This window comes from Lontra canadensis, unplaced genomic scaffold, assembly GCF_010015895.1.
Source record: "Lontra canadensis isolate GAN:19392208 unplaced genomic scaffold, GSC_riverotter_1.0 scaffold20, whole genome shotgun sequence".
Taxonomy (NCBI): domain Eukaryota; kingdom Metazoa; phylum Chordata; class Mammalia; order Carnivora; family Mustelidae; genus Lontra; species Lontra canadensis.
In genome coordinates this window covers 20,219,803-20,234,441 of record NW_022631014.1, presented here as the reverse complement: position 1 = coordinate 20,234,441, position 14,639 = coordinate 20,219,803, and the positions used below count along the sequence as shown (strand labels likewise).

The 14,639-nt window shown below is 44.4% G+C and overlaps 1 protein-coding gene across 2 annotated transcripts in view; it reads left to right on the top strand.

Moving 5' to 3' along the window:
* The window catches only part of STAC (SH3 and cysteine rich domain), a 152,026-nt gene extending 143,974 nt beyond the window's left edge, over positions 1 to 8,052 (top strand). For both annotated transcript variants that reach the window (XM_032861266.1, XM_032861267.1), the window contains exon 11: positions 7,735 to 8,052. In XM_032861266.1, the coding sequence (XP_032717157.1) occupies positions 7,735 to 7,833 (99 nt within the window). In that variant the 3' untranslated portion in view covers positions 7,834 to 8,052. The remainder of the gene's footprint in view (positions 1 to 7,734) is intronic.
* Positions 8,053 to 14,639: the final 6,587 nt, after the last annotated feature.

Sequence of the window (14,639 nt, the reverse complement as noted above, 5' to 3'; positions counted from 1 at the left end):
GGGGGGGGGGTGGAATTGTGGGAATCGGGGCGGCTAAGGACAGGGGCTTAAGTCCCCGGTCCCAGGACAGCCTCCCCTGGCGCTCTTTTGCTCTTTTGGAGTGCTTTCAACCAGTCTCCAAGTTAATGCTGGTCCCCAGACGCAGGGCACTCTCGCTCGTATTAGGGGTATTACTTTCCAACTGGTCACCTCTGGTGGCTCCCTCCCCCTTTTGTTTATCTTCCGATATCAGTTTGAGGTTCCCACTTCGCTTTACCTGCCCACTGGCATCTTCTGACCCTGTAGAGATCCAGATGTTTGTAATTCTGATCTCAGGCTGATTTCATGGGTGACCAGAGTTCTTTGGTAGGTAATCAGCTCACTTTAGGGTACAGGTTGAAAAGGCCTGATTACATCCTTATGATAGACTTTAGAATTTATAGAAAAACAGATAAAAGATTTTTACAGTTCTTGATACGTATGACCAAATTGCTTCTAAAAAGTGTGTGCCAATTTCTACCCACATATGTTATTGGTTTCAGAGGTACAGGTCTGTGATTCATCAGTCTCATCTAATATCCAGTGCTCATTACATCACATGCACTCTTTGATGTCCATCACCCCTTTACTCCATCCCTCCATCCTTCTCCCCTCCAGCAACCCTCAGTTTGTTTCCAGTGATTAAGAGTCTCTTATGGCTTGTCTCCCTCTCTGGTTTTGTCTTGTTTCATTTTTCCTCTCTTCCCCCATGATCCCCTATAGTTTTAACCTCTTGATTGAGTTCCACTCCATCACTCTCCGCTTCCTCCTGAGAGAACATTTTCAGATAGTGCCCCAATTCCTTTAATATTCCAAAGTTTCAATCCAGTCTGCCACTGCTTCTAACATAGATTCAACTGGATGTGCATTGCCTGTAGAGTTTTCTTCTCCACCAACCCCCTTCTGCCCACAGAATGTTTACTTTGCCTCTCTTCACATCCTCTCTCCACCTGGAGATTCCTTAAAACATCAAGGCAGAGTCTTCCTTCAGCCCGTGGCATTCAAGAATAGCTTATTCTTTCAGACATATGCACTTATCACCTACGGTATTTTTTTAATGTTTGATAGTAGTAATTTTGATCCTTTCGCCTTGTGGTAGGCAGAACAACAGCCCCATGTCCTAATCCCCAAAACTGAATGTGTTACCTCGCATGGCAAGAAGGACTCTGCAGATGTGGTGAAGTCAAGGATGGTGAGATGGGAAATTATTCTGGATTATCCAGGTGAGCCCAGTGTCATCACAGTTCCTTAGAACAGGAAGACAGAGGGCCAGAGTCAGAGAAGTAAATGTGAGGATAGAAGCTGAAGTCAGAAAGAGAGAGAGAGAGATTTGAAGATGCTATGCTGTTGACCTTGCAGATGGAGGAAGGATCCAGGAGCCAGGGAATGCCTCTTAGAAGCTGAACGTAAGGAAATAGATTCTCTGGCAGCCCAGCCTTCACCTTCACATTTAAGGACTTCCGATTTCCCAAACTGCAAGATAACTTTGTGTCATTTTAAGCCATCAATTTAGTGATAATTTGTTACAGAAACCATAGGACACTAATCCAGATTTCATGCAAAAGGGACTTTACAGATGTGATTAAGATTATGGGCCTTGTGATAGGGAGATGTCTTAGATTGTGTGGGCTGGCTAGCTCCAATCAATTGCAAGGGCCTTGTGTGCAAGGCCCTCCAATTTGAGCCCTTAAAAGCAGTGAAATAAATCCAGCTGGAGTCAAAGAGAGATCGCAGGAGAGGGAAGAAGGGTAGGTCAGAGAGAGATTAAATGTGAGAAGGACTCAACCCATACTTACTGTATCTCAAGATACAGGAAGGGACTACAAGTCAAGGACTGCAGGCAGCCTCTAGAAACTAAGGATGATCCCTGACTCAGCAAGGAAACCAAGACTGGACTTCAGTCCTACAACCTCAATGAACTGGATTCGACAGCCTAAATGAGCCTGGAATTAATCCTCTCTTAGAGAAAAAGAAGTAAGGAAGGAGGGGAAAAGAATAAGCCCTGTTGACTCATTGATTTTGGTATGAATCCCAGAGCAGAGAAAACTAGCCAAGCCCACCAGACACCAGACCTACAGAAATCTAATGTAATAAACTGGTTTGTTTAAAGGCACTGAGTTTGTGGTAATTTGTTAAACAGCAGAACCTGTTACACATCTCAGGTTACTCAAATTGAGTCAACCTTATAAGGTGGATTTTACTCACATAATGAGAGGCCTGGATACAGGGAAGTTCTGGGATTCATAATTCAACAGCTTGATGCCATGGCCAGGGATCTAGATTCTTCCAGCCTAAGGCTTCACCATCTTTGAAATACTAGCCACCTTTTCTAGTGGTCACAGATGGCTGCAGCCACCCCAAGAATCCCTTCCAGATGAAGAAAGAAATTTTCTTCTTAATGTATCTCTTTTAAGAGGAAAACACACTACCTCAGAACTCCCCATGCTGTTTCATTAGCTAGAACCGGGTCCCATGGGAATCACTAGCAAGGAGAATCAAAACAGATTCGGACAATTAGGATTCACCCAAGTCATGTAGGGTAAGGATGGACAACAGAACAAAAGTCAGGGCTCTGCTGCATGGGAAAAGAACAGATTAACACCACTGACATTAACCAACAGTGTCTGATGCAAATGATTTACTTATCCTAGAACAAGGAGTGATTGGTGCAGAGTGGAGGGTTCCCAGCTGAAAGATGAGTGGACCAGAGTTGGTCCAACTCAGTGCTCACTCACGAGTTTTCAGGTATCCTCAGCTGGGGGAGCAGGTAATTATGCATGGCTCTTACACTAACTTCTGTTATCTAAGAACCTTTATCCAATGTTGGTCTGCAGGGTCAAGTTAGGATTTGCTACTGCCATTGCTTTTTTCCTCAACATTCTCAGCTCTGGAACACGTGCAAAGCTACCTCCTCCTTCATGCAAGACCCCGTGGTCTTTCTGTCTCCATTCCCACCCACTGTTTTATCTGATGAGGTCTCACCTCCCAGGAGACACTGGTGTCGCCTAATGTGCTCCTACTTCCTGTCATTTCCTCTTCTTGGAGGACCACTCCAATAAATGGATCAATAAATGTAAAAAGAGAGGTATTAATTAGGAGAAGGAAAAGATGTATTTTGACCACATTAGAAAGTGGAGCCTGTAGTAGTAAGGGAAAAGTGGCTGCCCAGTTTTCTGCTCAGAGGAGTTGCAGAATTTCTGTGGCCTGGGCAGACCTTAGAGGAGGAACTATCTTTCAACCTTGAATATTCATCCTAAATCCAACAGTACAACTTGCTTCAGGCATCAACTGAGTTCTCTACAACTCAGTGGTTGTAGAGAAGTGCCTGTCAGTCTCCAAATGGCTGCCAATCCCAGTGCTCAGAACATTCCACCCTCTACTCCCTATCTTCTCATAGGTATTTTGAGGGAAGACTGAGTCCGGAGCGCAAGGCAAGAAATCCTTTCAAATAAAATGACTGCTCATCTGTTTTAAGTTGCAGCCCAGTTGAATGTTAATGAGTTGAGGCAAGGCCAGGGAAACCTTAGATGTTATTAGCAGATGTGCTCCCCCAAAGTGGGTTAGATTGTAGGACGTAAGCCAGGCAAGACCATGAAGGGACTGAGCCAAGAGGGGCACTTAACTGGCAGGGAGCAGAATTAGAGACAACATAGGAGAAGAAGCAGAGGGCTAGGGAGTGGGTCAACAACAAGATATCAAGTAGAGACAAGAATGGGGAAAAATCTAGTCTACTCCCTTAGGAGTAGGGGAAGTGAGAGGAGGAGAGTGGTAAAGCCATAAACACAGAAACCAGAGCAAAAACATGGGTGAATGGGGTTATCATTAATAACAAACACTAAGTGGGATGGCTGAGTGTCTCAATCAGTAGAGTAGCTGACTCAGGTCAGCTCAGGTCACAATCTCAGATCACAATCTCAGGTCCTGGGATTGGAGCCGTCGTAGGGCTCCACGCTCGGTGAGGAATCTCTCTCTCTTCTGCTGCTCCCTGCCCCCCACCACCCACAAGTGCATGCATGCTCCCTCATCTCTCAAAAAAAAAATTAATTAATTAAGGAATGCAAAGTCTGAGTGATGCCCAGGGGCTGGCAGTATCTGGGCTGCATGTCTAAGTAAGCACTAGGCTACTGGAGATGCTCTGTTGAGTATGGTGGGTGCTAGTGCTCTATATGTGCTGTACTCACCTCGGTACTGAGATGCCCAGACCATTCCTTCTGCACACATGGTATCCAGCAGGCAGTCGGCAATGCTGTCAGCAAGCAGAGTGGACAGGCCAGGATTTGTCAGCAGTAGGAAGGAAATAGTCCAGTCTTCAGAAGTCTGGCTGGCAAGAGAGTGGGAGGGAGAGAGGAAGGAAGGAAGAGAGAGAAAGAGGGAGGAAGGGAGAGGGGGGAAAAGGGATATCAGATAACAAGAGGAGAAGAAGGGAGAGGAGAGGACAGGAGAGGAAAAAGAACCAGTTTATATAAATCTGGACATCTCCTTCCTCTACTGAAAATCGTCTAACACCCAACTGTTGGTTGGTACCAGTAGTCATCTCTGCCTTTTTCCCATTTGGCAGAGCCCTGATTTTTGTTCTCTTGTCCATGTGTACCTCCCATGACTCAGGTGAATCCTAATTGAATTAATTCTTGCTGGTGATGTTTTCAGTGGTTGGCCAGTGCCCCAGTTCCATCCAGTCAAAGAGATAGGTCAGAAGGTCAGCAAAGGGACCCTTTTCATCATGAGTTCATTCAAAAATGGTTAATGATTTATATTGTCAGTTTACTAAATAATTGGGTATTAAAACACACAAGGCCCTTGCACTCATCACACATGTAATTACTCGCGAAATGTCTCTCCTTCCAATTCTGCCCAATAAGCTTCATGAGAGCATGCATCTGCCTTTATTTCCCAGCTTCTGGAGTGGTAGCTAGCACATAGTGGCCTCTCAATAAAAACTTGGAAAATGAGTGAGTGAATGAATGAATGAATGAATGAATACAGAAAGTAGGGAATCAAGGGACCTCAGACACTTGGAGATATCTCTCACATGGCCTGGCCAGTAAAACATTTGCTGGCATAATCAACTGTCTACTTTATCTGGGGCTGAGGAATTTCCTTGGATGTGGGACTTTTCAGTGCGAAGACTGAGAACATCCCAGGCAAACCAAAACCAGTTGGTCACCCTATTTGTAGCCCTGCGAAGCAAAGGAGTTCCTCTGCCTCTCCCTCACCTCCCACCCTCTCTACCCATAATCTTCCGGGCTCATCTTTCCACTTCATCTTAAAAGGAAATGTTTCCAACCTTTTTATCGCTTCCTAAAATGGCAGGTTTTCAAGCCTGGAGAGCTATGTATTTGCACCATCAGAAATTTAAATCCTAGACCCTTCATTTCTAGGAAGAGTACAAGCTGCTGAAACCTGTTTTCAACCCTTTGCATTCATCTTTTTCGACTTCCTTTAGCTTCCTCATCTGTTTCCCCTTTGTCTGCCCCCGAGACTGTTCAAGCAGTGCATGGTGGGTACAGAACTCCTCGTCCTATGGAAGGTCTCCCCAAATCAAATCACTGCAGGGATGCCAGCTAGGAGGTGCAGAAGAAATAAGTACATGCAACAAAGTACAAACATTTGTGCATCTTGTCCTCTTATTTTTGAGACACCTTCAAACAACTCTTCCATTGCCTCTACCAAGCACTGTTTCTCTTCCACACTGAAATCTTGAGAGAGAAAAAGGGAAGATAAAGGTTTGGGGTATATATGGACATGCATCTGAACTGTCAGTGGGCTTTTGCTAGAGAGACTGAAATTTACTACTAATGTAAATCAGGAAAATTGTGAAAATGACCCAAAAAACTAATGGAGACCCCATACTGCAGTCATTTTGTTTGTTTGTTTGTTTGTTTTATGACTTGGGCTAATGGCGTAAGGCTCTGAGCTCTGGCCATAATTTCCGTTTTCTGATTTCTTGCCCAGTGTTCTCCATATTTGACATCAACATGATACAACATCTGTGTGTATATACATCATCAAACTATTTTCATGTTCATTTCTTTATTTAAATATTTCAACTGGAAATTTTTAAATAAGCATCTAGAACAAATCTGCACAAGGGAGCAGGTTTAAAGTTTTTCACTGATGTGGATTGGTTGGTCTAATAGTAAGGATTGTTGAATTTCGGGCATATTTCAACAATGTCTTTGTCACGGTATTAAAGGTAAATCGTGCTCTTTGTCACAGTATTAAAGGTAAATCGTGCTCTCAAGGCATTTTTATGGGTTCTTTTTAAGACATACACTCCCTGCCTATCACTAGGGTCCCTTGTCTGTGGTGTTTCTGGCAAGGGTAATGACAGGTCTTAGCTTTTGAAAATCAGATGGTTCACTTTCCCTTTGGCAGCCATCTTGCCCATAATGTTCTAGCAGGATCTAACATGGCCCCAAGGCTATTTCTTTCTCACAGCTCACTTCTGGCTTTCAGGAAACAGTCACAACATCTTCTGTTCTTACAGATAAACTCCTCTTTACTTCCCCATCTGAGCTTCTTTCCAGTCAAGTTTATCATAGAGTTAGGTTTCTGAAACTTGAACCAGAAACCAGTCCTTTGTATGTCCTAAGCACTGGGAGTCACAAATAAAGCTCAGCTCTTTTCTCAACCCCCTCACTAGGTGGGTGTACCCATCTCCTGGTTGCTGTGTTGATGGACAACTCACAGCTGTCCCTTATCCATCTACTGCCCTTCTGTGGACCAAGAGCTGCCTCACCTGACAGGTCACACCTCTCACACCCAAGTCAGCCAGTGGCCAATGACTGAAATGGGGCCCAAGAAGCCAGACCCCTTGCCTCAAGGTGGGACCACTCCTCGGCCCACTTCATACTCCAGAGCTCCCTGTGGGATCAGCCTGAGGCTCACCTCCAACTGAGTCCTCATCCTTGCTCAGCTTCTTCCCCGCCCCCCTGCTTCCCTCACTTCCCACCTCCTGAGAGCACACCCTCAACAAGCCACTTCGCAAGGATTCAAGCCTCAGGCTCTGTTTCTAGGGACTCTAACCTACCACGCATGGAAGCAAGTCAGGTGGGTGAAACTCACAGCACTTTGCAAAAACTTCTTATTTCCATCTGACTCTCTCCACCCTTCAGCCTTTCAGTGGTAAATGGCAGTGATGATGACAAGGGCATACAAACAGATTTTTAACCACTTTCTTGTTCAGTCCCACACAGCTGGGCAAGGGGAGGTGTTAGCATCTGTTTGCTTTGCTAGGGGCCAGGAATGGAATAGCTTCCTTTGACTTCCTGTTATCATATGTATAAATTTCCAAACACATGACAGGAGCCTGCTGAATGGTAGCTATTAGTCTGTATCTTTAAAATAAAGTATTGAGGACTCATTGCGTGCCACATGCTAGGTTCTCTTGTGAGCATTATATCGTTCTGTCCTCACAGTGACTCTTCAGGGGGACACAATCTGATTAACCCCATTTTATTGATCCTCATTTGTAAAACTTCATTCCTAAAACTCAGAAAACATTCAGCACCTAGGCCTATTTCCAAACCCAGGTTCTGCCTAATATTTATTCAACCTTTTCCTTATAGAGCCAGTCTCCCCCCTCCAACACCCCACTATTTGAAACTGCTCTCCCTTTTCCAATTTGGTGCTCCTGGCCTCAGTCCCCTGTGATTCAAGCAGCTCCTAATTTCTTCCTTGTTGACACTTTGATGTTTCTCCTTCCTTGGCATTCAGATCTGCGTGACTTCCGAAGAGGAGCAAGATGGCTTTATCAGAGTCCTCAGTGGAAAGAAGAGAGGCCTTGTCCCCCTGGATGTCCTAGAAAACATCTGATTGCTGGCCCCTCCTGCTTTGGCAGTGGCCGGGCTCTGCTGCGGTGCCTCATCTCACACTGTGTCCACGCAGAGGAGCTGCCACACTGACCCACCCTCCCCCCTGGGAAACAGTGAGACAAGACTCATGGGTCTGAGACTGGGGTATCAGCCACAGACAGAGGGTGCATCTCATAGCATTGCCAGGCTGCCCAAGGTGAGGGCGAGGCTGCCCAAAGTGGGGAGCTGAGTGTCACGCAGGCAGCGGCCGAGGCAGGGTGGCAGCCACAGCTGTCCCTGAGGACTCACCTAGTCCCCGTCCATGTGATTTAAGTTAGCCAGCTGGAGGGTGCTCCACCCTGCAGTGTGGGCCCAGTGCGAGGCTGGGATCCCCACAGCCGAGTGTGATTCTGGTTCCAGACATGTGTCCCCTGCACTGGCCCCTCCGCATCATCACATTTGCGGTCTCTCTGCAGAGCATCAGGAAGTCCTGATCCCCAGCTCCCAATATGCCAGGGCTCCCCGTAGCCCCCCTCACTTTGTGATTGCACTGTCTCTTCTGTCCTCCGATGGAGTCCTGGAGGTGCTGTGAGATGGGAGGGCTGAGCTAGTGGCACTAGCCACCCCGGAACCTGATCTGCCCAAAGGTGACCAATAGGCAGTCACTGCTGCTGTTCTGGTTACTGGCAGAGGTGACAGAGAAGGACACAAGGCACAGGTACAGAGAGCAAAGTGGGAGTAAGGTGGGGCAGAGAGCCCGATTTACTGTAGATTATGCAGCCCCTTCGGTTAGGAAAGCATTCTCTGCGGAGGTAAACCTGGGGAAGAGAATGGGGCAAAAAGTCTCAGCGATGAACCCATTTCATTTCATGTCCTTGGTACTAGGGGCAGCATTTTCCATCAGGCCATCCTGGAGGACCCCCTTTTGGAGGCTGAGCCCACCTTGCAAAGAACCAGAAACATGGAGGAGAACCGATATCATCTTGAGACAAGTAGCCAAATCAGAATCCATTCTTCTTTAGGGCAGTCTATTATACCCTAGCAGATGTAACATGGAGACGAATCCTTAGTGCTTCATCCCTCAGAAAGAGAGGAACTTGGGTCCTATCTAGCATCAGTAGGGGAGTCTCTCTTACTCTATACTTGTACTAATGTTTACAAGCATTCAGTATACTGTGATGCCTTCCCCCGCAAACCTCCTCCTAGCAGTCAAACTTGCATTACTTATTAATATGGTTAAACGTCAATTCACAATGACCTTGGAATCAATGTCTGCTCCATCTATTTTGTGACAGAGCAATAAAAGCTTTAGAACAATTGGTTTTTAAAAGACCTAAGTGGGTGTATCTTAAGCATGTAAGCATTATTTCCCACACCCTAGTATTCGTAGTCTCCACTTATTTCTTTTGTTACTGGTCAGCATGATGATGGGAACTGAGAGGGAGGAGCTGCTGGTTTCACAGCAGTCTGGATGCCTTACTATCATTTTAAAGCCAGCATCCAGAATTTCGTCCCTCTCTGAAACAACCTGAAAAACTAAGTGTACAGAGCCAAGATGGGTTCTCCGAGAGCCAGGGCGGATAGTATGACTGCCATTCTCTAAAATGTAATGCCAGAGGACAAACCCTCTCTGCCTCTAATTCAGTACTCCATTGAATAAAGACAACACAGTGGCTGGAAGGAGCATAGAAACCGTGTGTCCTGATCTCTTCTTTCTGGTGTGTATCCATGGAAGCCTTTGGGTACAGTGGTGTCAGATCCTAGACAAATTTAACTTGCAATAAAAAGTCAGTTTGCCTTTGGAAACTGAAAAGAAGGGGGCTTCTGTAGCCAGCCAGCAAGGTGGTCCCTGCATCCTAATAATGTCGCCTTTGTATAGCCCACTCCCACATTGAATCAGTACTGGTCTTATATGGCCAATAAGATACAGCAGAAGTCATACTGCATGACATCTGAGGCTAGGCCAAAGAAGTCCTTGCAGCTTCTGCTTGCTCTCTGGGAACACTCGCCCCTGGAACCCTGAGCCACCTACTCTGAGACCACCATGGGGGAGAGGTGGAATGGACAGACCACGTGTGTCTGCAGCTGGGATCCCGGACATCACAGAACAGCAGCCATCCCTGCTGGGCCTGCCCAAGTGATAACTTTGCAAACAAAATAAATATGATTTGGTGGTTTTTAAGTCATTAAGTTTTGGAGTGATTTGTTTTACAGAAACATGTCATGAACAGAGACTCATAATTTGAGCCAATGTTAGAAAGGAGGAAAAAACACACCTTCTGCACAATGAGGCCCAAAAGTTTAGACATACATCAAGTATTAGTGGATAATGAGCCCTCCCAATGCAAGATAGCTAGCATTCCTGAAAGATCTCAGGTCATGCAGATAGCAGAGACAAGGCTGGTCCTCAGTGTAGGTTGCTGCGGATATTCTCACACACACACACACACACACACACACACACACACACACACCCAGACTTGAGGACCCACAGCAGTTATTCTCCTCCTATCTGTCTGCAGAAATGACAAGAACAAGGACAGCCGTGACCTACCAAAGTCCTGAAGGCTTCCAAGACTCACGAAATGGCTGGGAGAAGATCCAGAGTTTGGGAATGGGGATGAGATGAAGGGGAGACAGATTCTAGAGAGGGGGCAGGGATGGAGAGGAAGTGCTAATATGAAGAAAAAAAAAGGAGGCCAGAGGGTATATTCTTCATAGTGTGAGAAAACAGCCTGATGCCCCCTCACCTCCTGCCCCTGCCTGCAGCTAAGGGAAGGCGCATATCTAACTGAACCAGGGAGGACACTGTTCTCTATGCCCCACCAACAGTGCTGTAGGACTTGGATTCTATCAAGATGGATTTGAAGTGAAGAACTGATTAAAGCTTCCTCAGGGTCTCAGGAGGTAAAGAATACAACTTGTTTTACCCCATCACTAGCAGACAACCAAGACACATTTAGTGTGGGCCATGGGGGGCAAAGAGAGCGCATGTGTAGATGTTCTGCTGACTGCTAGTAGGGTTGATTTCACAGAGCACCTTCCTCCTCACCTCTACACACCAAACACACATACACACACACTCCCGTTGAGAAGAAGAGTCCAGCATCTGGGTTATATTTTTAAAACAACCAGTGAGATGGTACATGGTAGGCGCTTATTAGAACTAATGTTCTTTTTATTAAAGGAAGAAAAATAAAATCAATGGGAAGATCACAGTACATGTAAACAGTCTGGTGCTGAATACTGTTAAAAGGTCAAAAAGCAGCATGAAGGTCCAAAAGCCAGTCCAGGTCACTGGTTACTCCAAGGAGAGGAGGGTCAGGAAGGAAACATACTGGTTGGCCTTAGCCTAGAACCAGGTCCAGCCAGCTATGAAAAAAAACTGTTGTGTGCTCAAATAGCTTAGATTTAAATAAAATAAACCAGGCTTCTTTACTCAGGACTTCCCATAGACTTTAATTTCTGAATTTTCACAGTAAATCTGTAAAAGGGGATTTATTTTTTTTAAGACTTTTATTTGTCAGAGACAGAGAAAGAGAGAGAGAGGCAGAGGGAGAAGCTGGCTCCCTGCTGAGCAAGAAGCCCAATGCAGGACTTGATCCTATGACCCTGGGAGAGTGACCTGAGCCAAAGGCAGATGCCTCACCGACTGAGCCACCCAGGCACCCAGGCATCCCTATAAAAGGGGATTTAGATCCATGGAACACCTATTAGGATTGACTATTCCAAGGCACATAGTTTGGAAAATGCGGTGGTAGAGAATTCTTATATAATATTGGATCCATCTAATACCTTCTCTCTCTTCCTATATCTCACTAAGATACCCAGGAAATACTGAAAAGGACAAAAGTGCATAATCATAGTAAAAATGGAGGCTGAAAGACAATCTACTCTGGAAGTATTTAAGGAGTAGGAGAAAGTGGGATCTGTGTCCCCAAAGGGTGAAAAGCTCAGGAAGAAGATCAGTTTTCTCATGCTCTAATGGCTTCAGCAAGTACTGACCAGCAGGGCGTAGGCTGGTATAAAACTGGGAGTAAAAGAAAGTTCAGCATTGCCCAAAATAGCCTCCCCGGGAAACCGAGTGAGCAGGTGTGTTCCACAGCTTTAACACAAAACAAAAATCCTTACTAACAACTTGGACAAAAAAAAAAAAATTAAAACTGGTTTAATGGTATCCTGAAAATGGTCTCTTAGATTTTGCTGAGTTGTTATTCTGTTGTGTGTTTTGTAGAACACTTGGTGTTTTTGACCCTTAGAACATGTGTTTTTTTCTTAGCTTCCAATAAAGAGTTTTAAATAGTCCTCAATCTTCCCTTGGGTAATAGAAATGTAATTAACTGCACCTCAAAACATGAACAAGATAATAGCAATTTACTTTATAGTTCCTTTTTAAAAATGAAAAAGTAGCAGACTTTTTTATCATCTCACCATCAAGTTTAAACAGCTGTTGAACATCTTTCCTGTTTTCATGCAAGTTAGGGTGTACTGAAATCCTGAAAATACACCCTGGGAAAGTACAATACCTATTTCCAAGAAAAATGGTGGAATCTCTTTAGATTTCCTCCACTGGCCTCATTTACTCAGGTTCTCAGGTTACACTAGACCCCATCTGTTTTTATCATGGCAGTATTTTTCTTTAACTTCTCCTTTTAAACAAGTTTCCTAAAAAGTGTTTGCTTAGTTTACTTTCATTCTTTATTAAGATTAAAAAAAAAAATCACCCAAGGTTATGACTTTTCCTCTGAGTTCAGGTTTGACCATATGAAAGTGTTCCCATTTTCATTCATTTCTAAATACTTTGTAATTAGAGTTTTGATTTTTTTTTTCTCTTAGATTTTTATTTAGTGTGTGTGTGATTAGTTATGCATTGTGATCAGAAAATATGATCCACAGGGTTTCTGCTTTGAGGAAATCAATTGGCATTTTGTGCTCTAATATATGAGTAATCTTTAGAAATGTCCAACGGATACTGGTAAAAAAGAGAAGTCACATGTGCAGTATATAAAGTTTAATATGTATCTACTAAATAAACACTTGAAGTGTTCAGGTCATCTGTGTTCTCATTTATGTTTACTAATATGCTCTCTCAAAGACAAGGAAGTCAAGAGCAAGCAACAGTAGACTGAAACAAGAGACATCTTGCAAAGACCTCCAGTTGCTCGTTTGGTGCCAGCCCTTGGAGGGAGGAAATGCTCTTCACCACAGCTTCCCCTTTTACACGTAGGTTGAGTCACTGAAGTCAGTTCTTAAGTAAATATTATCTTTAACACCCTGGAGTAAAGTACCCACTTTTAAGTGAAGAGGTTCCAAAAATATTCTTGGAAAACTTTAATATTGGGTCAGAGAGTTTTGCTAGAAAAAAAAAAAAATTACAGTGAAATCAGCAGTCACTATTGGGCTAAGACCTCATAACCTCTCCAGTGTGTGCCACCCACGGGACCGGGAAGGGTGGAATTCACCTCATAAACTGATGAAATGTATTCATACCTAGGAGTCTAAATCCCAACATGGTGAGTCACAAGCTGCTGGTTTCAAATTCGCATGTTTCTTCAGTCATTAAATGGTTGTCCTTTTTGCAGTGAACTCAACAAATACTTGTTGGAGTCTACCGGGAACGACTGTCGTCAAACAAGTAATACTGAAAATGTATAATTAGTGTTACAATAGAGGAAGAACAGTGAACCACAAGAATATGCTGCAACTATGCTGCTTCCATCAGGACCAGGGTCTATAAAACTTCAAACCTCTCACGCCAAAAACGTCCTGGCTTTCCAAAAGGCGATTTTAGACTGAAAATGCTAAAGCTGCTTTTCAGCCCTCTCTTTTATAACTTACCAATACTTGAAGCACTCTAGTTCCACTAGAATTTATGGATGATGAAGGAGGAGGACATTTTGCGGAGATAAGTTGGGTTAACCTTAAAGAGTAAAACTGCCAGTTATTTTACCATCAAAAATGGATTTATTCGGAAACAGCAGAGAATTGCAACCCCCAGACAAGCAAGCTACAGCGCGCGCGCGCGCGCGCACACACACACACACACACACACACACACACACACAAGACTGCTCTTCTATAGAGGAAGGTGGTGTTGGGGGGTAAGGGGAGAGGCTCTAATAAACAAAAAGTCCATTGGAGGAAACTGGGAGTTCTGAGTATAGTGGCTTTTCATTGGCTGTCTATCATCATGACGATCTCTCATTGGCTGAGCCACTGTTACCAGGGTAGGAGGAAGCCTTCCTCTTGCTGGGATACTATGGTAGCATCCAGGTGCAAGATTCTGGCTCTTCCTGTTGGGGCTGCGACTGATGAGGAGCGTAGGGCATGACGGCTTTCCCTGATGACCTCCCAACACCATTCTAAATAAGATTTTCTTTTACTGATTTTCTCAGGTGAAGCAATATGTTATAAAAGTGAGCCAATTCTTTTTAACTTTTTAGTATGTCTCCAGCAGTGTGTTCCCTTCAGGCTCTAGTGTAGCACGTTTGTGCAATATTAGCAGTAGGAGATTGGGTGGGAGAGAGGGAAGCTGGTAAGGAGGAGGGAAGAGGGTTGGGTGAGCACATGTGGTGATTATTCATCTTATTCATCTATGCCACCTCTTGTCCCAGAGAGCACTTACGTTCTTGATCTCATCTCCAGAGAAATGCCCCAAGGAGAGAAAGCCATCAGGTAAAACCTCATCCATCCCACATCGATCTTGATGTCTAGGACCTTAGGAAAAATACTTCAGAGAATAATAACATTTAAAACGTCTTCAAAATAGGAACACAATAGAGACTTTTCACAACAGGGGAAACAAGGATTTTTTTTTTTTTTTTTAAT